This window comes from Erigeron canadensis, chromosome 8 (assembly GCF_010389155.1).
Source record: "Erigeron canadensis isolate Cc75 chromosome 8, C_canadensis_v1, whole genome shotgun sequence".
Classification (NCBI taxonomy): domain Eukaryota; kingdom Viridiplantae; phylum Streptophyta; class Magnoliopsida; order Asterales; family Asteraceae; genus Erigeron; species Erigeron canadensis.
In genome coordinates this window covers 29,864,499-29,887,674 of record NC_057768.1, presented here as the reverse complement: position 1 = coordinate 29,887,674, position 23,176 = coordinate 29,864,499, and the positions used below count along the sequence as shown (strand labels likewise).

Below are 23,176 nucleotides of genomic sequence, written 5' to 3'. Positions count from 1 at the left end.
AAATAAAGATTGTAAATATTTTTAATATTAAAAACTTGTATAAAACGTAAAAAGAAAATGATTTCTCACCCATCGAATAAGAAAATTACTTGGAATAAGAAAAAGGATAAAAACACAAATTATAGGTTTTCATAAAAAGTTATATGTTTTTTCATAAATAAATACTTTCCAAATTTAAAAATATATGTTAAATTTATACCTGTTTTAGCTTTGGTATGGGATTTGATTATGTTATTTTTTTTAATGTATGTGCTTTAATTTTGATATGGGATTTGATTTTGTTATTTTTTCTTATAATTATGTGTATATAAAGTTTTTATTTAGTTTAATGTACTTGTAGGGAATCCTACGTATATCTAAAGTTAAACTATTATATTTTTAATTTTGTATTTGTATATGTGTCTTTATTTTAATATTTAAATTCTTTTTTGACATATATAAATAAGATAAATATTGTAAAAAATTATGAAGATGACACATATGATGTAATCCTATGTGGCAATGTTTTAAAATAGTTTTAATTTTGAAGAGGGTTTTAAAATGCTAAGATTTTTACTTTTTTAATATAGATATAGATAGATAGTAAATGGATTTTAGCCACACTAAATAATGACTTTAATTTATATACAACATACACAATTTAGCTAGCAACAAAACATGAGTCATTTTAAGCTCAATGTTTACATCATCCATCATATGTTTTTGGCTACATGTTTTCTTGTAACATCGCTTGAGGCAGTTCCGATGTTGTTGTTTCAGGTTCGCTTCGAGTAACAAAATAAATCATTTATAATACTTGTGACAGATAGTTTATGACAGTTTTAATTAACGTTTATTGCAGGGGTTTAACTGGGAATCATGCAACAAGCAGGGTGGATGGTACAACTCGTTGCTTAATTCCATCGATGACCTTGCCGCGGCTGGAGTTACCCATATTTGGCTCCCACCACCCTCCCAGTCTGTTGCACCTCAAGGTTAATCTTACTTGTGGTGTGTTTATCTTTTAACCGTGTATATATAAAGTCAAACCTAGCCACTAGATCAATCGACAAAATGATGTTTTTGATTTGAGTGGTGGAAATTAGAGGCGGGCCTAGGAAATTTATATTTAGTTGTTTTAAGGCCGAAGGTAAGCACTTTGACTACTTTTTTTTTTTTTTTTTTATAAATATTGGACCTGAACGATTTGCGGGTCTATCAGACCCTTTAGATGTCAACATGTATCAGTAATGATTCAGCTTAACCGGAACCCATTTTGATTCATTACCCAACCCGCCAAACCTGAAAATCTTCTCAGCCTTCAAAGCCTAAAAACACCTTTATTAATAACCATATGTAAAATTGGGCTGTTTGTCCTGTAGTTCATTGTCATGGTTGTTAATATCTGCTGCAGGATATATGCCAGGAAGATTGTATGATCTGAATGCATCTAGCTATGGAAATCAAGATGAACTCAAGTCTTTGATCAAATCATTAAATAACAAAGGAATCAAAGCAATTGCAGACATAGTCATAAACCACCGGACAGCTGAAAAGCAAGATGGAAGAGGAATATGGTGCATCTTTGAAGGCGGGACTCCAGATGACCGCCTTGATTGGGGTCCTTCTCTCATATGTAAAGACGACATTCAGTATTCTGATGGAAACGGAAATCCAGACACTGGAGAAGACTTTGCAGGTGCCCCGGATATTGATCACCTTAACAAAAGAGTCCAAAAGGAATTATCTGACTGGATGAATTGGCTTAAGTCCGAGATAGGCTTTGATGGGTGGCGGTTTGATTTTGTGAAGGGGTATTCTCCAAGTATAACCAAAGTCTATGTGGACAATACGTTTCCAAGTTTTGCGATAGGAGAGTATTGGAGTTCTCTGGCTTATGGGCAAAATGGAAAGCCGGAATACAACCAAGATCATCACAGAAATGAGCTTGTGCAATGGGTGCAACAAGGAGGTGGTGGTATTTTGACTGCTTTTGATTTTACTACAAAGGGTATACTTCAAGCAGCAGTGGAGGGTGAGTTGTGGAGATTGATTGACCCAAGTGGTAAGCCACCAGGGCTGATTGGAGTTTCTCCAGCAAATGCTGTGACATTTATCGATAATCATGACACGGGTTCAACTCAAAATCTTTGGCCATTTCCTTCTGATAAAGTTATGCAAGGATATGCTTACATCTTCACCCATCCAGGGATCCCTTCCTTGGTAAGTTTTAAGTATATGTGGCAAAATGCACATGTTGGGTACCGGTTGAAATCGAGCTACACTGAAAATGGGCCAGCCATGTTCAGTCGATTCAACCCACTAGTTATAATCAGAGTTTATTTTAGTGGCGTAACGGGTCAAAAGTATTTAACAGTTACTTCTATATCATTTTGTTTGTTGTTATTTTGATAGTAAAGTTTTTGTAACCAAGTTAATACTTTCATAATGTGTGATATTCAAAGAAAAAATCCACATTAACTAGCAGGTGAACTCAACCCAATTAAACTAAATCCCTGTATTCTTAAACACTTTATGAGTGTTAGTACATTCAGACAGATTCAAATATAATTTTCTGTCAAATTAACCCTAAAAGGTTAACAAAAAGGTCCAAATTAACTCAATCTTGTTCATTTTCTTTCTTGTAGTTTTCAATATTTCTTGCTAATTAATTCAACAACAAATTATAAAATGATCCATTGCTTGTATTTCATAGTTCTATGACCACTTCTTCGATTGGGGCCTCAAGGATGAACTATCAAAATTATCATGGGCTAGAGCAAAACATGGGATTGGTGCAACCAGTCATGTTAAGATATTGGCTTATGAGGCCGAACTCTATGTTGCAGAGATCGATGAAAAGATCATAGTCAAAATCGGGCCAAAGAATGATCTTGGAAATCTTATTCCACCAAACTTTCAAATTACTACTTCTGGGGAGAACTATTGTGTATGGGAGAAACAACCATAATTTTAAACAAGTCATTGCAAATTTGCAAGTTGATTTGGTTTGATCAATCATCTTAGCTGTGAAAATACAAACTATATTGTACATTTTAGCTCTTATAACAATACATTGGATTAATATTACCTAATGTGTGATATATAAAAAAATTAATGTGTTTCATCTACATTGAAGAAAAAGTCATCCTGATCTGTATTTCATGTATTATTATTCTTGCTTGAATGCTTCTTCCTCGTGAAAAACATGAGAAATCTTGGGAAAAATGATCGCTTCTTTTTCTTTCGAGACTTTGAAGTTCCAATCCCATTGTTATTGCTTTCAGTCTTCATGTCGGACCTATAACTATCGGAAGCTTTGTCTTCTTTACCACTTTTATGCCCACCACCTTCCTTGGTTTTCCGTTTTTGCTCGTGTTTAGATCTCCACGTTTTAAGCTCCTGCTCGGCTGCATTCTTTTCTTCTTTTGCTTTCTCTGCTTTCTCCATTGTGAGTAAAAGTTGTTCCTTTTTTGAAGCTAAATCAGAATTAACTTGTTCCAACTTGTTTATAGCTTTCAATTCAGATTCTTTTGCTAAATCTATTTGGCAAATAGCTTCAGATACTCGACTATTAGCTTGATCCTCAGCTTCCTTAGCTTTTCGGCTTAAATCATAGTACTCCTCTAAAGAAAGTGTAACACTTGATTCTGGCTCGCTGAAATTGCTTCTAGCAGACTCACTTTCATGAAGAGCACTTATTGCTCCTAAAGCCAATCTTTCTGATGCTCGTGTTGAATCTATCTCCTTCAAAGCAGCATTTAGTTTACTAAGCATAGCGTTTTCTTCAATTTTTGCTTGGTTTGCTGCTTCTTTTGCTTTTTCTAGTTCCTCGTGAGCTTTTTGGGCACGTAATTTAGCGTGATCAGCCTCCTCGGCTGCCTTTTGAAGTTGTTTTGGAAGTTCCAAGCTTTTTTCCCGTGCTTCTTTCTCTTTTGTTTGTATAGATTCAACTTCTGAAATTGTTCGCTTTAAGTCAGCTTCAACTGACTCGCTTGCCATCGCTGCCATATCTTCCCTTTTCTTAATAGAAATGAGTTGTTCTTTCTCTTTTTCCAGCTCTGCATTTAATGAAGTTGCGGTTACTTGCAAGTTTTTGACTTCACCAGTTACGATTATGATGTTTTTGTTCACTTCTTCAAGGTCCTTCTTTGCTGCATCAACTGCTGCTTGTGTATCTTTATGATTTTCTTCCATATAAGTTGCTAATTCAACTTTTAAACCTCGAAGTGTTACCGTAGCAGTGTCAAGCTTTGACTTTAAACTTTCGGCTTCAATAATTTGTTTGTTAATTTTTTCAAATTCTTCTTCTGATTCTTTCAACTCTTTGTCCCAATTCAGTTCATCTTGTTCTTGTGCCATAAGTACTCCGAGTCTATATTCCTCTGCTTCCAAATGAGAAGCATGGGCCGATTCTAATTCTTCTTTAGTTGTTATCAGCTTGATAGTTAAATTTTCAACTGTTTTCTCAATATCTTTTGAACTGGAAACAGCCTCTTTAGCATTCTTTATAGCTAAATCTTTTTCTGTTAGTAATAATTTGTAATCTCTTTGGAGATTTTCAAGTTCTTCTTTAACCTTTTTTATTTCCAAAACTGCTCCTTGATGACGAGCCTGTGCAACTTCTAATTGTGTTTTGGCAGCTACACTAACATCATCTTCTATACCTTGCTCCATTTCTTCAACTCTTAGTTTTGCAAGCTCAGCATCTTGTTTTGCTTGACATTCTTCTGTTTCTGCTCTCTCTAAATTTAACTTCAATTCTTCTAGGAGTCTTTTGGTGTTGTCTAACTCTTTTAACACCTGATCTTTGGATTCTTCTGCAGCCTGTGCCTTTTTCTTTAGCAATGGGATCTCTTCATTAGCTTTTCTAAGTTCTTGCGTTATATACTTGCGCCTCTGCAATGTTTACAAAAGTTTAAAACATTTTTTGGATGGGTAAATTGCATAAGTTCACTCAATATCCATTCTAGTGACCCTAATATCAAAATTAACATTAAGTTCATAATCTCATGAAGTAATACCTTGTTACCCAGTTAATGGAGTAGGTCCTTTATAAGATTATAAACATATAGCATAGGCCATTAAACGATGATTTAAAGTATATTTCCAAAAAAAAAAAAAAGGACTAAATGTATGTGGAGAATTTTCTAATTTTGGAGTAAGAGAAAATGATAATGATTATACCTCTTCTGTTTTAATCTTGTGGGCTTTCCAATCAACAATGCCACCAAACATGGAAACAGCTGCTTTAACAGATTCAAACGGTGCAGTGGTATCTATATCTCCTATTCTATAGCTTGATTTGTCCGTAGCAGCTTTCACCAACTTCCAATTACTGGATTTCACTTCATGATTGTCTGATTGACCATTTGTAAGTCCAGAAGGTGATTCTTGATTCGTAGGACCATTTTGTAGAGCACGATTTGTATGAAGATCTTCTTGAGCATGGACTTGACCTATAAGGCCGTCCTTTTGAACATTGTCTGGACCCGTATGCCCAACTTTTTGAGCATGGTCTGTATGCCCATCTTTTTGAACATGGTCTGGATCCATTGGACCATCTTTTTTATTAAGGTCTTGACCCACATGACCATCTTTTTGAACATGATCTTGAATTGAGGGACCATCTTCTCGACTATGGTCTTGACTCATAGGATTATCTTGTTCCGTATGGTTTTGACCGATGAGGCTATCTTGTTGAATATACTCTTGACCCGTGGGACCATCTTCTTGAACATGAATTTGGCCCGTATGAACGTGTTCTTTACCTGTAAGGCCATCATCTTGAACATGGTGCTCACTAGAACCAACTTCTTGAACAACACCTTTATCGAAGCGGTTATCTTCTTCTACTTGACCTTGAGCCAAATCATCATCTTTTTCAGCATGTTCTTGACCGTTAAAACCATCTTTTTTAACATGGTCTTCGCTCTTACTATCATCTTTTTGAATATGCTTTTGTCCTGCAAGACCATCTTTTATAGCGTGGTCTTGAGAATCACCTTCCTTAACATGCTCTTGATCCATAGAATCATCTCTTTTAGCATTGTCATTTTCCTGAACATGACCTTGACCCAAAGGAACATATTCTTGAACATGGTTTTGACCATGGTTTGGATCCACGAGATCATACTCTTGAACATTAGAACCATCTTTTTGAGCACGGTCTTGATTCATAGGACCGTCTTCTTGAATATGACCTTCACCAGCACCATCATCTTCTTGAACATAGCGTTGACCCATACGACCATCTTCTTCACGACCATCTTGTGTTTCAAGCAATTGATCATTGGATTTGTTTTCTTCTGAATTATGGATAAGAGATTTCGGAGAAGGTTTTAACCAATCATCTGTTGGAGAACCCAAGGGTCTTGGATCCGCTGATGCTTCTTGTTTCGTAACAACCGCATTTGATGTAGTTTGTTCGTTTACCGAAGTACCAGTTGTTTTCTTATCATTACTACTCTCCATTTCCTTAACCACGACTTGAGGCGGATCTAGTTTTTCATTTATGACCAGCTTCAATCCTTCAGCATTATTAGTCAAACTTTTTTGTTGAGTTTTTTCTTCATCCATTCGACAATGGTTCTAAACAAGCACAGTTAACTGAATATCTGAAATTCAAAAGATCACACCAATAAATTCAATTTTCAAGATAAAATATATTAAAAACTATATATTCTATATAAATGAATAAATTTTAACTATTGGTACATATCAATGCTTGCATAGTATGTTCAAAACATACATAAGATCATAAATTAACATGTCCAAGATATCCGGCATGCAACATCATTCCCCAAGGTTCAAGCCTTGTGCAAAGTTTAATACAGGTCTCAAGTTCAAACCTGACCGCTCTCCAAGTTTAATACAGGTCTCCGGGCAGCTCCACCAAATGCTCATCGCATGTGCATTGGTCATTGGATAGGGACAGGGTCATGCGTGTTCCAAATGAACTATGGGCTAAAAGTTGCCCAATCAACCAACCTTTTGCTACACGATATGGATTAACACGTTTTCACGTCATCACACAAATATATCCGTAACAATAATTCTTCAAAAAATCTCAATCTCAAAACCTTAAGCATCAATCATATAGGTTGATCAAGAAAGCCGTCTAGCACAATTTCATTACAAATAAAAAAGCAACTACGTTCATGATCCTATTAATAAAGAAAATGTGATCATGCAAAATATATAAAATCAACAAAATAACATTCAATCTAAAATGTGATCATTACCAAGGAATCCCTGGAATAAATTCCAGAGAATATCTTTATCTTCTCCAAAATATATTGATGATTATGATTATGGGTCAAGGTAGAGACTAGGAAAATGGAACCCAAATGCAAAAGATGGTTAACTAATTGATAAGAAAAGAACGCAAATTTTACCACTAATTAAATTAAATAATTTGTTTCTTGAAGTTGGTTTCTAAGTATAGTCATATATTTGCTTTTGAAGATGAAAGGCTGTTATAGCAGCCTCTAAATTTTATTGGCCATGACTAAAAGTCTAAAATCTACCACGTCTCTTTAACCGTGAAGCATTACGTTGTTACATTCATTTATTGGTGTAATCTGTTTAATTATTTATCGGTAATAAGATGTCTTTGATTGATAAATCAAAGTGTTGCATTATGAAAACTCAAGGTTGTAATACTTTTGTTTAATTGCATATTTAAATTAAATATAGATAACAATGTAACTAGTATATTGTTTAATTGCATTTTAAAATGTTGTAAAAACTAAAATCTGTATCTACATTTACATTTACATTTATTTTTAAATAATAGCTTGTTTAGAAATCTGTCTAATGTGTTATGTTTTGTTCATGAATGAAAATTTTTATGGCAATTCGCCAAAATGAGGTAGTTTTAAGTTCTTACTAGTTAATTTTACCCGCGCATTGTTGCGAAATATGTATTTTACACGATAAAATTTTAGACCTAAATTTATGTCAAATATTTGAACCCAAACTTTAAAAGAAACAACTAAATATGTAGCAACAACAATAAAAAAAATAAATTATAAAGGAATAATAGGATGTATAAAAACATAAACAATAACTATATTAATGTTTTAACTGTTACATGAATGTAAGACGTAACGATGATAAAATTTATTATTTATTAAAAATGTTATATATATATATATAAGAAGACGGATGACGATAATCAAAAACTAAATGTTTAAAAGTAAAAACTGTAACTGTGTGAAAGTTGTTTGATAAAACATGAGAACCCAAAAGTTTAATGTCAAGAAAATGAAAACGAAAACTTTAATGTGGGGTAAAAGTAAAAAGATGGAAACTTTTCTTGAAAGACAACTAAATATATAGCAATAATAATAAAAAAAAAATATAAAAGAATAATAAAATATATATATATATATATATACGAGCATGTTACCCGCGAGTTGCGGCGGATACCATAGACAGGACATATCAAGTCGTGACTATCGTGATTGAAGAAGGAAACGTGACTGTATTTTTTCTTCCCCGGGTATATCATATCTTGATTTATATTTATTAGGAGAAGGAGATATTTATTGGGAGATGGAGGATGGCTATGAGAGAAGAAGTGAGGGTAAAAAGGTAAAATTACATGTCTCAAACATGTAAACTTTTCAACACCTCATATAATTTTTAATAAGGAATATATATATATATATATATATAACATAAACAATAAGTATATTAATGTTTTAAATGTTACATGAACGTAAGAAGTGACGATGATAAAAGTTAGTGTATATTGAAAACTTATATATATATATATAGGGTAACACTCCAGTGAGTACACTTTTAAAATAAAAACGGTGAGAACACTTAAAAACATCATTTTGATGTATTAAAAGTCCATAAAACTAACATAGTGCGTAACTAATTATCATTATTTAAGTGTTTAACAACACATGGATCCGTTAAAATCAATAAAATCACGTTTTTTTGTTGGATGCATCATTCTGATGAATATGCATCCAAGATGGATGCACAAAACAAAAAACATGATTTTCTTGATTTTGATGGATCCATGTGTTGTTAAACACTTAAATAATGATAATTAGTTACGCACTATGTTAGCTTTATGAACTTGTAATGCATCAAAATGTAGTTTTTAAGTGTTCTCACCATGTTCTTATTTTAAGTCTGTTCTTATTTGATTTTCCCCCTATATATATATATATATATATGATAGAGATCAAATGAGAAGGTACCTTAAAGTAAAAAGGGAGAGAAGGTTCGTTTTTTTTTATTTTTTTAGCTTATTTTTTTGAACTTTTTTTCCGTTTTTCACTTTTTTCATTCTCTCTTTAATTAACCAATTTCATATTATAATTTTTAAAATATTTTATTTTCCAAGGGCGTAGCCCATAAGCTATAGGCGGAGCCATGATAGCTAAGGGCGAAGCCCGTAAGGTAGATCACTCCATCATCGATCACCCCCTATGACCTATCACCCTCAATGACCTATTACTCCCACCAGCTACCCTTTATTAATATTTTTAAGGGCGAAGCCAGTACCGTACCCTTACATGTATAACTTAGTAACTCGGGTTAGAAAAAAAAATTCTAAATTTTTTAAAAATTTTTTTATGGATTGAGTTAATTAAAAAACGAATAAAAAAATGAAAAAATATTAAAAAAACAAGCTTAAAAAAAAACATTCTCTCCTTCTCTCCTTAAGAACATTCTTTCTGGATCTCTACCTTATATATATATATATATATATATATATATAGGGTTGGGTATTGTAAAACAAGTATTAAAGTAAAACAAATAGGATAAGATCTTGACCCTTAGATCATAGTTGAATTGATGCACGAAGATTCACGAAGTAATTGATGCACGATGATTTGCATGATGCACGGTGATCTTCAGTGAAGAAAAACCTATTGTTTTATTTGTTTACTTTAATACTTGTTTTATTTTACCTAAAACCTATATATATATGATGAAAATAATCAAAACCAAATGTTTAAAGTAAAACCGTAACTATGTAAAAGTTGTTTATGAAAACATAAAAACCTAAAAGTTTAGTGTCAAGAAAATAAAAATGAAAAACTTTGATTTGAGGCAAAAGTTAAAAGATGAAAATTTTAAAGGGATAAAATGAAAAATTGTTAAAAATTAGTATGTGTTATGAGAACTTGTATATTTCATGCTTACATATTAGATTACTTTTTAGTATATATATAACTAGAGAAGGTTCTTGGAGTTGGAGATGCACTACCACTAAATGGCCCATGAGCCATTCAACAAAAAAACTATGATCTTGGGGTCGCCGAACAATTTTCATAATACTAATAAGTGTAAAATTAAAATACAAAAAAATTGTGGGGTTGTCATGGCCACCCGTGACCACCACATAACTCCTCCATTGTATGTGTCCTAATCTAGTAATTAACAGGCCCAAATTTGTTCATTTAGCCCATTGATCCTCTTCTGGGCTGAATTTGGGCTCGCTACTATCCCTAGGTATTATTATTACCATTTTTTTAATCCTTGCATTCTTTTTCTTTGGAAGTAACATGTTTTGTAAGTATGAATTTAAGAGTCTTGTATACTCGTCTTTGAAGGTCCAAAATAAAGTGTCTTTCTCATTGTAGCTTTGTTTTTGCATAATTTACCCGAAGCCCGACTCAGGCCTAGCCTATACCAATTAGAGCCTCAAGCGTCTCCATTTTCTAACATTTCGAGTTTTAGGTTTACTCGGTTCACGCATGGTTTTGACTCGTGCTCATGCTAGCATAATGGTTGTGATAAACAAACTAATAGGATAAACAACACATAAGATCAAGATCAATAGAGAATGCATAAAGGTATAAAGAAAAGAAAGGAAATCACGGCTGAAATGTGTGTAGTATTAGGGTGAAAATGAGGCAAAAAGGTTTTTAGGTTATTAATCCTTGGGGCTTAAATACCCAAGAACCAACTTACACAAAAAGTCCCTCTAGTCTAGTAAAATGCAACTCAACACAAATATAATTATCCTAACAATCTCCCCCTTTTGTGTGAATTGTCGTCGGTCTTCAAAGCGGTTGAGTCTTCGGGTTCCTTGAATCATCGGGAAGAAAAGGAGTATTTGGTGCATAGTTCTTTGGAAAGGTGACCGAGCCTGGTCTTGTGAGCCATGGATAGAATTCTCTCACGTCTCTTGAGCCCTCTGAGAGTGATCTCTTTCTTATTCCCTGAATAACTTCAAATTGTCGCATTCCGACCCGAAACCTCAATCTTCCATTTATCAACACCATCATATTCCTGATCAGCAAGGTACTCTCTTTTGCAGCTTTCATTTGTTTGAGCATATCTTCAAAAGCTTCAATTGCATGTCGTAGTGTGCCATCAGAATATTTGTGAAATTCTTTTGCTCTTATGAAGATTGGTTTTTCTGCACCATTATGAAAAACAAATCCAAAATCTGGTTCAGGGAAAATGGTTAGAAAATTCAGCGACTCGATGTCTGTGGAAGGTATTGATTGGTTAGGTATTGACATGTTGATATTTCTTTGGACAGATTCTATTCCCAGCTGAAAATCTTCCCGTGATGCCGCTTGAACTGAATATTTGATGAAGCGTTTTATAGCATTCAAAGCAAGAGTCATCGGACCTTTTCTGATAACTTCACCCCTAAAGAAATCATACAAATCCATAATATCATTAACATGAAGCAGGTGAAACTGTACTTCATTGAAATGATACTTTTCATTGTTGGAGCGAACGGCATGAATGAAGGGTATGTTAACTCTGCACATGCATTTTTCTTCGACATGTGTGATCCTTTCTATCCTATATCGAAGTTGTGAGCCCACAAGAGGTGGATCATTGAGCATGTTGATCATCGAAGCCTTGTACAAAGATTGAAGCCTTGGTGTTGAAAAAGCTTCTGCAGCCACGAAATTATACTTTCTAGGAATGAAATCAGTTTTTGAGAAAATCTTGTATGCTATTTCCTCAAGAAACGGAGTTTCAAGAACCACTGATGATTGTTTCTGATTCAGATCTAATGGATCTCGTTTGTCTTTGAAGAAAGTAAAAGCTGGTAGGTCAGAAGTTGCTGATTGTTGAGAGAGATCAGCATTTGTCATTTTTGGCACACTTTCTTTTATTGGTTGAACGTTTGTGAATTCTTCTTTATCAAAACCAGATTGTAACACAGGTGATTGTAGTACAGGTGATGTTGGAGACACGGATACAGGCTCAGAATCAGACACTTCATATTGTGGTTCATCAAATACAAAGTTATCCATATCATATAGGCTTTTGAGTTCTACATCTGTGAGAGTGGTTGTTGCTTCTTTGGATATGTACTCAAAGTCAGGCTTTTCAACCGTCTTTTGAGTAGACTCACCTCCAAAATCGATCAGGTAAGTGAGCTCTGGGTAAATGACATTCAAAAGCTCAGGTTGCTCCCATACTTTACTGAAATCATAGTAATCAAATCCCTGATCGTCTTGAGGTCCACCAGATGTGCCATGGTTTATGCCTTCCCCTGGTCGTTGGGCGGTTGTCAAAGAAACAAGTTGGTGATTAAACAGACCAGAGTCTCTATTCTCCCCCTCAGGAGGATCCTGAGAATCAGGATCATCATGACGACGGTTGTTAGGAGTGAGAAAGGGTTTACATGACTCAAGGGTAGTAAGGCGCTGACTAAGTGCATCAAGACCAGTTGTAAGGCGATTATCAAGTAGTTGAAGTTAATTGAGAACTTGATTCAGTCTAGATTCAAGACCAGTTGAGTCAAATGCAGCTTGATAAGTAACCATGGTGGAAAGATTCAGAATCGAAAGAATGGCTTGTTCATATGGTGTTTTGTTGGGGCGTTGAAGTAAACGTGCATGATATACCCCACGGAGATCGTCAAAATTCATGGTCCAAGGTAAAATTGGTTGATGTGGAACAATAGTCGTTGCAGAAGTATATGATGATTGAAGTGGAGCCATTGTGGTGGATGAGTGAGTCATAGCGGTAACATGGGAATGATATGCAAGATCAAGGTTAACTGATAATCCGGTGCCACTTAGGCGATCCGTTGACACTACATGCGCACTACTAGAGCATGTCGAGTGACCTACGTTTAGTACTGGCATGGTGGTGACACTGGTAGGATTTCCTAGTGATCCTAGGACACCAGTTGAAACTGATAGTCCTACACCAGTTCCGGCAACATCACTTAGATGTGCAGAGTCACGAAAACTCGTAGACACAAACAACTGTGACCTAGGGGTGCTAGACACTGGTGCATGAAAGAAGGGCCGAGGCTGGGGTTGGTTGCCTCGTGTTTCAATACCGTGTGACTCCAAAGGAGACACTGGTAGATTATGTGGTGAATCCCCGTAGACACTTGAAACGATCTCTCGCTGTTGAGAGACCGAGTAGCTAGGATGGGTTTGTGCATGCGTTAGTAGGCTGCTAACGTCTCTTTCAATACCTTGACACAACAGATGTGTCTCGGTAGCAGGTTCGGTAGCCTGGCGATTTAAAGTAGTTTGGGGAGGGCGATCGCTTTTTCTTTGCCCTATCTCTCTTCCGGACCACTCAACCTCTCTAGAATTTTCAACTCCTCCCTCAATCCGACCTTGTTTCTCCAAAGAATAATCATGTGCACCCAAAGTATCATAAAAGACATCATGAGATGGACGATCTACATCATCACTTCCTGTATAAGTTTGTGATAGTGATATGAGAGAAGAAGTAAGAACAGGATCAGATTGCAGATTGAGGATCAGTTGATCGGTTCTTTTTGCGAGATTGTGACTTTTGTGGAATGCCAACAATCTTGATACAGGAAGTTTGGAGGTGGGCAGTTGAAGAGGTAGTGAGTGAAGTAGACAAATGGGTCGGTGCTTGTGCTAGATTTGCTGAATTGCTATCATGATGAAACTTTTGTCGCCTTTCTGACATAGCCAGGTCACCTAAATCTCCCTCAATTGTTTTCCCCTCATTATTTTTTCTTTTGGACCCTGAAACGCTAGACCCCTTACTAGGCTTCCTATGCTCGCTTGGGATAGGAGCCTGTGGTTGAGCAGGCGCCGTAGCGAGAGCTAACGCTCGATATTCTTTGATGGCAGTATCTTGTCGGTCAGCAAGCAGGGTGCAGATTTGGCGATATCAGAACCAACGCCTTTTTGTATGTATTTCAGGTAATGAAAGTTGAATGTTGGTTGATCATCAAGAGAAGGAATATTTGGGTTGTTGTTTAGGAAATGGTCTAGGATGATGGAAAGAAAACGAACATAAGGAATGTAGTCATATTTGGCTTTGCTGTCATCAGCTTATCCCATATGATTCGAGCAAAATCAAAATGTTTATGGTATGCGACTCCATAAAAAAATTTTAGCATTGAAGAAGACATGTAGTCCATACCAAAGTTAGATGAGCCCAGACAACGATTTAAAATCATAAAAAGTGTAGCCCATCGACGAGAAAGAGATTTTGCTTTAAAAACAGTTACTGTATCAAATTTACCCTCATATCCAAGAGCATTAATAGCGGCAATCATAGTGTGTTCATCGGGGATATTATCAAAAACCTTTGCGTGTGAACACCTAATGGAAAATGAAGTGTGCGTCTAAACAAGTCGAGGTCAAAAGTCAGGTTAAAGATGTTACCTGATGTGAGTTGAAACTGCAGAGACCCTTCAGAAGGTGAAAAACCAAGGGTTGTCCACATTTGGGTGACATACACAACAGGAACAGAAACTGTGGTTGATAAAACCGGGTATAGCGGGTGACCTTTTAGTATGGCAATCATTTCCGGATGAGGAGATTTCAACGGGAGTCTCAAATAAGAATTGCAAGCGGACTCGTCAGTTGCCATGGAAAACCTGAAATTGGTTTCCTGATATAGGGGATTTGGAGATGTATGTAGAGGGTTTTCGGTTAGGAGCTTAAATTTAGGATTCCTAATGGAAGAAGGAGATTTACGAAAACTTAAGGTTTCCGGATAGTTTTGGTGGAGGTTTTTCTGATAGAAGGTTAATATAGGTTTCCTGATTGAAGAGGTTTCCTGATCGAAGTGAGGAGGTTTCGAAAACTTAAGATTTTCGTAATGGAGGGTTTTCGAAAAAGAGGCTTAATGGGATGGAGGAGGTTTCCTGATGGAAGTATGAGAGTGTGGTGTAGGATATTCTTACTGAAGGATAAAAGTTTGGAGACCGTAAGAAGTAAAAAAAAAATAGGAGGGGGTTTGAACAGGAGAGTCATAAGGGCTAATGATGGACTAGGCTAGAGGTAGAAACAAAGAAAATGGGCTTAAAGACAAATTAGATACTACACAGAGAACAAAAACAAATAAGTTACACATAACTGTTTATATTAAAAAAAAATATACGAAACACTTCATTGATAGATATTATTATCATAAGAAATATATAAAAAAAAAACTTAGAAACTAAAAAAAATAAAATAAAAAAAGTCATAAACTAAAAAAAATGATAAAATAAAATAAAAAATACTAATAATTGTAAAAAAAAAATTAAAAAATAAAATGAATTAAAGCTAAACTAACAATGTTACAAGCTCCCCTCAAACGTTGCACAGTTGAATTAGGAGGATTTGACAACGGACTCGGGTTTCAAATCTAACATACCGAGTTTTGTTTTGAGAAAGGTGAAACGTTTCTCATCCAGAGGCTTGGTGAAAAGATCAGCAATTTGAAAATCTGTTGACACAAAGTACAGTTCAATCTTACCTTTCTCGACGTTATCTTTTAGAAAATGATACCGTACGTCGATGTGTTTCATTTTAGTGTGCTGAACTGGATTGCAGGAGATGGCGATGGCACTCTTAGAATCACAATAGATAGGAATTTTGTTGAAGTGAAAGCCATAATCCATGAGTTGAGTGCGCATCCATAAAACTTGGGAACAACAGCTTGCAGCGGCAACATACTCAGCCTCCGCAGTGGAGGTGGAAACACAATTTTGTTTCTTGGATGACCAACTAACAAGTTTGTCACCCAAGAACTGGACACTGCCAGAGGTGCTTTTCCGATCTAACTTACAACCTGCATGGTCGGCATCTGAAAAAGCAATTAGATCAAATCCGGTATCCCTTGGATACCAGAGACCAAGATCTGTCGTACCTCGAAGGTAACGAAAAATTCACTTAACCGCTTGGTAGTGAGATTCCATGGGGTTAGCTTGGTAACGAGCACACATACAAGTAGAAAACACGATATTTGGTCGACTAGCAGTCAAGTACATTAATGAACCGATCATACTGCGATAAAGAGATTGATTGAAAGGTTTGCCATTCAAATCGGCATGAATTTTCGTTCGAGCTTCCATTGGGGTGGCTATCGGTTGACAATTTTTCATATCAAATTTCTTTAGCATGTACTCAATATATTTGGACTGATTAATAAAAATTCCATTTGATAATTGTCTAACTTGTAAACCTAAGAAAAAATTTAGCTCCCCCATCATGCTCATTTCAAAATTTTCAACCATTAATTTAGAAAAATTCATGCAGTATTGTCGGTTAGTCGAACCAAAAATGATATCATCAACATAAACTTGAATTAGGATGATATCCTTACCTTGGCGCTTAATAAAAAGCGTAGTGTCAATCGATCCTTTTGAGAATCCAGATTTAAGAAGAAACTTGGGAGAGCATCATACCAAGCTCTAGGTGCCTGTTTGAGTCCATAAAATGCCCGTTTCAGAAAGTAGACATCATTAGGACACTTTGGATCAACAAATCCTTCCGGTTGATGAACATAAACTTCTTCTTTGAGTAGACCATTCAAGAAAGCTGTCTTGACATCCATCTGATAGACAGTGAAGTTTTTGGAGCGAATGTCTCACCGTAATCAATGCCTTCAAGCTGAGAACAACCTATAGCAACCAAACGGGCTTTGTTTCGAATAACTACACCATTTTCATCCTTTTTGTTCTTGAAAATCCACTTGGTGCCAATGATGGATTTATGAGAAGGTCTAGGAACAAGTTTCCAAACATCAAGATGCTTGAATTGGTTCAGCTTTTCCTGCATGGCGATAACCCAATCTTTATCTTGAAGAGCTTCAAAGACTTTAGAGGGTTCAATATCACTCAGAAATGTAGAAAACAAGCACTCATTAGCACTGCATGTGATATTTTTCACAGTTGCATCTTCGAACCTTGGTTGAACAGGATGAAATTGAGTCCACCATTGTACATGAGGAAGTAGAGAAACATGTACATTGTCTAGTGAAGGGTCAACATACGAAGATGCTTGGACACCTTCCATTCGTTCTAAAGACGGTGGTGTTTCAAACATAGGAGAAAGAGGAGATACATCCACTTGAAGATTCATTTTGATATTTGGTTTTACAGTACCAACCTTTGCTCGAGTGACCATGGGATGCACAGACAATGGAGGCGGTGGAACTGATGTAGCCACAACTTCCGGCATTTGGGATTCCTGAATTGCATTAGACGAAGAAGTTTCAGAATTGGTTGGAAGTGGTAAAGGATGAGAGGATGGTTCGGGTTGATTGTCATCTAAAGGTGGCGAGTTAGTCAACTCGGGTTCGGGTTCTGGTGAAGATTCATGTTGAGAGGTGGAGGGGGTTTCTGACGAAAAAGGATAACTATCATTTGAGATTTCCTCTGGAGTAGAGACCTGTGGAATTCTTGGGCGATCGTCATAAAGCGATTCAAACAAGATCTCCAATTCTGAGAGACTAGGTTGAGGAATTGTTGGTTTTGGTACGGAAGCATGAGGAGCTGGTGAGGTTGAACAAGAAGCATGTTGTTCAAGAATCATATCAGAGATCTCATCAAAGTGGACATTTATATTCTCAACATTGAGCTTAGTACGACGATTATAGACACGATAGGCTATAGAATCCTTAGAATATCCAATAAAAATGCCAGCATCTCCTTTAACATCAAACTTTCCCAGATTATCACGATCATTCAACACATAGCACGTACAACCAAAAACATGGAAGAATTTCACATTTGGTTTTCGATTGTTGATGATCTCATATGGGGTTTTGTCAAACCGTTTGTTGATGATGGAACGATTTTGAGTAAAGCATGCAGTCGAAACAGCTTCGGCCCAAAGAAAAACAGGTGCTTTAGAATAAGACAACATAGTTCAACCAATAAGAACCAAAATAAGAACCAAAGAGAATTCAGGAGATCAATTGCTAAACGGAAGATGTGATTAACAATAATCCTTGCTGCTTTGATACCAAATGATAAACAAACTAATAGGATAAACAACACATAAGATCAAGATCAATAGAGAATGCATAAAGGTATAAAGAAAAGAAAGGAAATCACGGCTGAAATGTGTGTAGTATTAAGGTGAAAATGAGGCAAAAAGGTTTTTAGGTTATTAATCCTTGGGGCTTAAATACCCAAGAACCAACTTACACAAAAAGTCCCTCTAGTCTAGTAAAATGCAATTCAACACAAATATAATTATCCTAACAGGTTGTAATTTGACTTTACTTTTTAACATATATTTTTCTAACTTTTTCACAATTTACTCCAAACACCCATCAGATAAGTGGTTAGAAAATTTAAAGTTTTGCATCCATAAATGACACGAAATTACTAATTTAAAAATGATACACTTTAATGTTGAAAAGCTTTCTTTTTGAGTGTTTTACCTTAGTCCTAGGTGCTAAACTAAAGCAAGAGAGAATTGAAGGTGGCTTGCATTTTCAACAGCCCTTTTTCACTATGTCATAAATACATTAACTTATAACTTTTAGATGTTAATTTAGAACTATGATAAAAGAAATATATGGTTTCTTTTTTAAAATATAAAGTAAAAAACATGTAATACGTCTAACCATATCTTAGTCACGCTTGAATAAATTAAGGGTAGGTGCACCTAAAATTGGGGGTTGAACCAATTGTTAGATTATTATATAATTAAGCTTCCCATGATGTTTCAGTCTCACCCAATCATCTCTTATTTGAAATGGCATTTTCTCAATAATTAAAGCTAGCTTCATCCTTAAACCAACTTATCAAATCAAAAGATTGGACCATACATTTACATCCATTTAATTAGTAACACATAATTGCACCTAGAATAATGTTGGCCGGATTAAACTTTCAAGAATTAATTTTTTATTTTTAAAGGTGAATTTCGCTTGAAAATTTCGTGTCGTAATTCGACAGCGGGGGGTCTAACATACGTTGTCTTAACTGGGTCTGCGTTAGAGAGCTCCCTCGAAGTAGAAATGCTTATTTCAAATACCCGATAGGGGAAAAACCCCCTACTAACCCGCCTGAAGGCACGACGATCAATAGAGGTAAGCCCTGCCTTCTTAAACTTAAACCTGGGTATACCCAAGCCAAACTTTCGTAGAATGACTTCTTATGTACTTCCCAAGTTTTGAACCCAAGACCTCTTGCTTGTAAGGCAAGTGCTCAACCACTTGAACTAACCAGGAAGTACTTTCAAGAATTAATTAACGAAGCTTCAACTTTTCTTTTAAAAAAAAAATTATTCTACTTTTGAATTAGTACTTCGATAAATAAAATTTGAAGTATGGGTAAAATTTATTAAACCGTACAAAGCATATATATATAAACCTTCAATTCCCTATGTACATCAAGAATATTCACTACAATAAAAGATTGATACATCCAAACCTGACCAAAATCAAAACATCAAAATAATCATCGATCATCAAGAAAATAACTCGATCAATAACTATGATCAACCTCGTCTTCTTGGATCCGTAACGTTGATCTTCCAATGCTCATCTGCAAACCCGATTTTCTTGGCTTGCATTCGATCCCATTTCAGCTCGATCTTCCTTTGCTTCGATAAATTACAATGGCTTTTCAAGCTCTCATCATCAATAGTGTCATGGAGCTTCCACCAAGTCCGATGTGCCACGTCACTCGCATACACTCTTTGATCATCAATATCCCAATTACAATCATAATCTCTATAACATAACCATGGCTTGAGCCCCAAGTAATGTATCGCGTAAAGCTTAGGTGGATCAGCCCCAAACAACTGGTTTTTCATACTAGATTCGACCGTCGTATTTGACCAAAAATTCTTCAAGAAGTTAACCCTTCTTGGTAATCTATGCCAATACACGAAAATCTCGTTTAAAAATCCTTGATCACCACCATTATACGAAACAATCTCGTTTGTTTGTTGCATGAAATACACGAAAGTACAATTAGATGGTTCAATAACCATAATACCCGAATTGAAAATAGAATTATCGTTACCAACGGCCGACATTTGAGGGAACGAGAACACGAGGTCAAGGTTTCGTAGGACAATGATGTCTGAGTCGATGAATATGATTTTATCGTAGTCCGTTAGTTGCCATAAACGAAACTTGCTATAGTTGAACTCATTGTAAGTACCATTTTCAGCTCGTGGGTTGCGAATACGTTCAATGATTCTTATGGTCCAACCAGCCGCGGCTAAAGCCTGGCGTTTGGCAATGGAGATTGAGGTGTCTATGAGGAGAATGAGATCGCGGTTGGTTCCGGTTTTTAAGAGGGATTGGGCTAACATGATAGCACCACAAACGTAAGATTCAGTTGAGTGAAGAACCGTGGCGTAGGCTTCTCTCTTTGTTGATTTACTTCTTGTGTTGGTTTTTTGAATCTTTTGTACGTCGTATACTTCATCAATTCCTGTGTTAAAGAAATAACAAACATTTTGAGTGAGATTAATAATTATGTTTCATCAAAATTGTTAGTCTTGCTAGCTCTTAATTAGTTTTTGCATCAAAATGAACTATTTTACTTTTTCCAAGCTGGGAAAGATTTCTTCTCTAAGTAATTATTAGAAGTTTTGAAATGAAAAAAATAGTGGGTTTCTATTTTTATTTGTTGGACTTTAAATTATGTTTGAAATTTTAAGTTGATTTAACTTTATCATCTAAAAAGGATTTCATCGTTTGAAAAAATTTATATAGATTTTGCGAAAATAAATACACTGATTATCAACTTTTTTGCCAAGTATTTCTTTTCCGTTAATTACGTTACGTAAACGAAATAATCAGATTATAACTTCAAAACTTAATCCCAAACATTTTTTTTTAAAAAGTAATGACATCGTAAGTTGTAAAATACTAGTAGCATGTTGAATTAATTTAAAAAAAAAAAAAAGAGTAAAACAAGAAAGAAAAATTGAAGAACTTTTCACCATCCTTTTTTACTCATAAAAGGCAAACTTTTCCATAAGCATTGACTTATAACTACCAAACAATTTCGAATCAAGATAATCTTTTTATGAAGTCTTATCTACTTTAAACAAGTGATGTGCATCCCACCACCAACTACCTACTATATCTTTTTCTTTTCAATTTTTTAGACGAACCTTCTTACCTATATAAAACATGACTTGCAATACAAAATAATGTCGTTCTATAATAGAAAATTTTTTCACAAAAATAATATCAAGTTAATTGATCGATAACCCTTCTCTAATGATTACGAGTTTTCAACTATATGTTATGAATTCGATATATTTTCTTAAACATGAACGTGAGTTTAACCTATAGAAAAAATTAATAAGACATGCAATTAATTAATTGAACAATGTACCTTTGTCCCATAGAGGCAAAGCCAAATGACAAGTTCCAACAGGCAAAAAAACCTTTTGTTCCAATCTCTTCATATCAGGTTCATAATACCACCAATCACCATCATGCACCAACAAATCATCACACCGGAAAATCTCAACCATTGGCCGGCATTTGCTCAAAACAACCACCTTTGGCTTCCTATTCCAACTCTTCCTCCCTCTCCTTACCACCATATTCGCCGCGATTAGATGCAATTGCAACCTAAACACATCTCTCGCCCACCCTTCCTCCGGAAACTTGCATGGTATATTCACTACTATCATATCCATGTATCCATATTTTTTGTAATCCGGCATTGGAACCTCGGGACACAATGTTCCATGCATTTCTTCTTCTTCATCAATCCATTCGGGAAACAAATCTTTCCATTCGAAGTAATTTGATACCTTTTCAAACTTGATTGGGATAGTCTTTCCAAGCACATTCCAATCACTTAAATCCTCATTCTCCATATTCACAATCCCTATCCTCATTCCCATTCCCATAAAACCACTTGAATTCAAGAAACTTGGCCTCTCTCTTTTCACCATCTTCCTTCCACTATGTTTATTTGATTGATCATTCCTATTTAACTCGATTGGATCTTCCAATAACACCGCTTTCATCTTGTATCCGGTTTCCACCTAATAACAACATTAATATAATTATGTAACACAATATATAACAAAAAAATCACAAGTATTTGAACTTGAATTTATATATAGAAAAGATGCACTTGATCAATATATGATTGCAAAATCTTGGGCATGCATGCATCTTGGCAGCTCACCTTACCTTGTGATGACAATCACGAAGAGAGCAACGAACATAAGCCGTTGCACTTTCGTGGTAGACGACGGAGGTTGATGGCCGGAGAAGGAGGGTGGCATAAATAATAAGAAAGCAGGCTATGAAAACTAGATTGATCCTAATGACTAAAGATCTTGAAGGAGTGACCTTCCACATTATTCAAAGAAAAACGGCTCCAAGACTAAGAACAACCTAGCTAGCTTATTCAAATTTTCTAAATATAATTTGTCTAGCTACTCGATCAATAAATGATCAAGATGATATAAAAAGGGAGTGGGAGGAAGGTTAGAATTGAATTTTAATCTAAGAAAGAAGTAGTTGTTGGAGGGCTCCAAGTGTCAATATGTCATCGTTTGGGTTTTCTTCTCTTTCGTGTGACCAAAATGAACTATTTTCTTAATTTGCCAAATTCAAACAGTATATATATATATAGTCCGTCTACAAACTTTGTAGAAGTATTGTGAAATTCCAAAAGTGCCCTTTCATGTTTGGTTAAGTTCTTGCAAATGGGCAAGTCATGAATCTTTTATTTGCACAAACGTGGATCAGTCTTCTGATAAACACATTATTTTGGAGGGTTCAACATAAAGAAGTTCTTTTGTATGTGATTTAGTAAATTGGGATTGTTAGTTAGAGGATATAATTAACTATGTCCAAATGTCTATGTCATGTAAAGATTTTGTAAAACATCTATGTTATATAAATGAACTTTCAAATTTCGGTTTTCGGATGTACCCAAGTAATAAAGTATGTACGGCAACCATATAAATTGTCACTTGCAGTAATCGAGTATGTACGACAAGCACAATTAAAAACCGTCACTTGCAGT

The 23,176-nt window shown here is 35.4% G+C and overlaps 3 protein-coding genes across 3 annotated transcripts; 1 reads left to right on the top strand and 2 right to left on the bottom strand.

Annotated features, from left to right (window-relative positions):
* The first annotated feature begins 619 nt into the window (after positions 1-619).
* On the top strand, positions 620-3,069 carry LOC122580133 (alpha-amylase). Its single transcript, XM_043752403.1, has 4 exons — positions 620-759; positions 842-974; positions 1,394-2,202; positions 2,696-3,069. Exons 1-4 carry the CDS (start codon positions 658-660, stop codon positions 2,948-2,950), a joined length of 1,299 nt encoding a protein of 432 aa, XP_043608338.1. The 5' UTR covers positions 620-657; the 3' UTR covers positions 2,951-3,069.
* LOC122610588 (protein WEAK CHLOROPLAST MOVEMENT UNDER BLUE LIGHT 1-like) lies at positions 2,992-6,558 on the bottom strand. The gene is made up of 2 exons (XM_043783565.1): positions 5,167-6,558; positions 2,992-4,878 (listed from the first exon to the last, which is right to left on the bottom strand). The coding sequence occupies exons 1-2, from the start codon at positions 6,556-6,558 to the stop codon at positions 3,142-3,144; spliced, it is 3,129 nt and encodes a 1,042-aa protein (XP_043639500.1). The 3' UTR covers positions 2,992-3,141.
* A 12,909-nt stretch (positions 6,559-19,467) lies between these two features.
* On the bottom strand, positions 19,468-22,724 carry LOC122579999 (UDP-glucuronate:xylan alpha-glucuronosyltransferase 2). Its single transcript, XM_043752268.1, has 3 exons — positions 22,333-22,724; positions 21,518-22,181; positions 19,468-20,602 (listed from the first exon to the last, which is right to left on the bottom strand). Exons 1-3 carry the CDS (start codon positions 22,501-22,503, stop codon positions 19,656-19,658), a joined length of 1,782 nt encoding a protein of 593 aa, XP_043608203.1. The 5' UTR covers positions 22,504-22,724; the 3' UTR covers positions 19,468-19,655.
* Between the last annotated feature and the right edge of the window lie 452 nt (positions 22,725-23,176).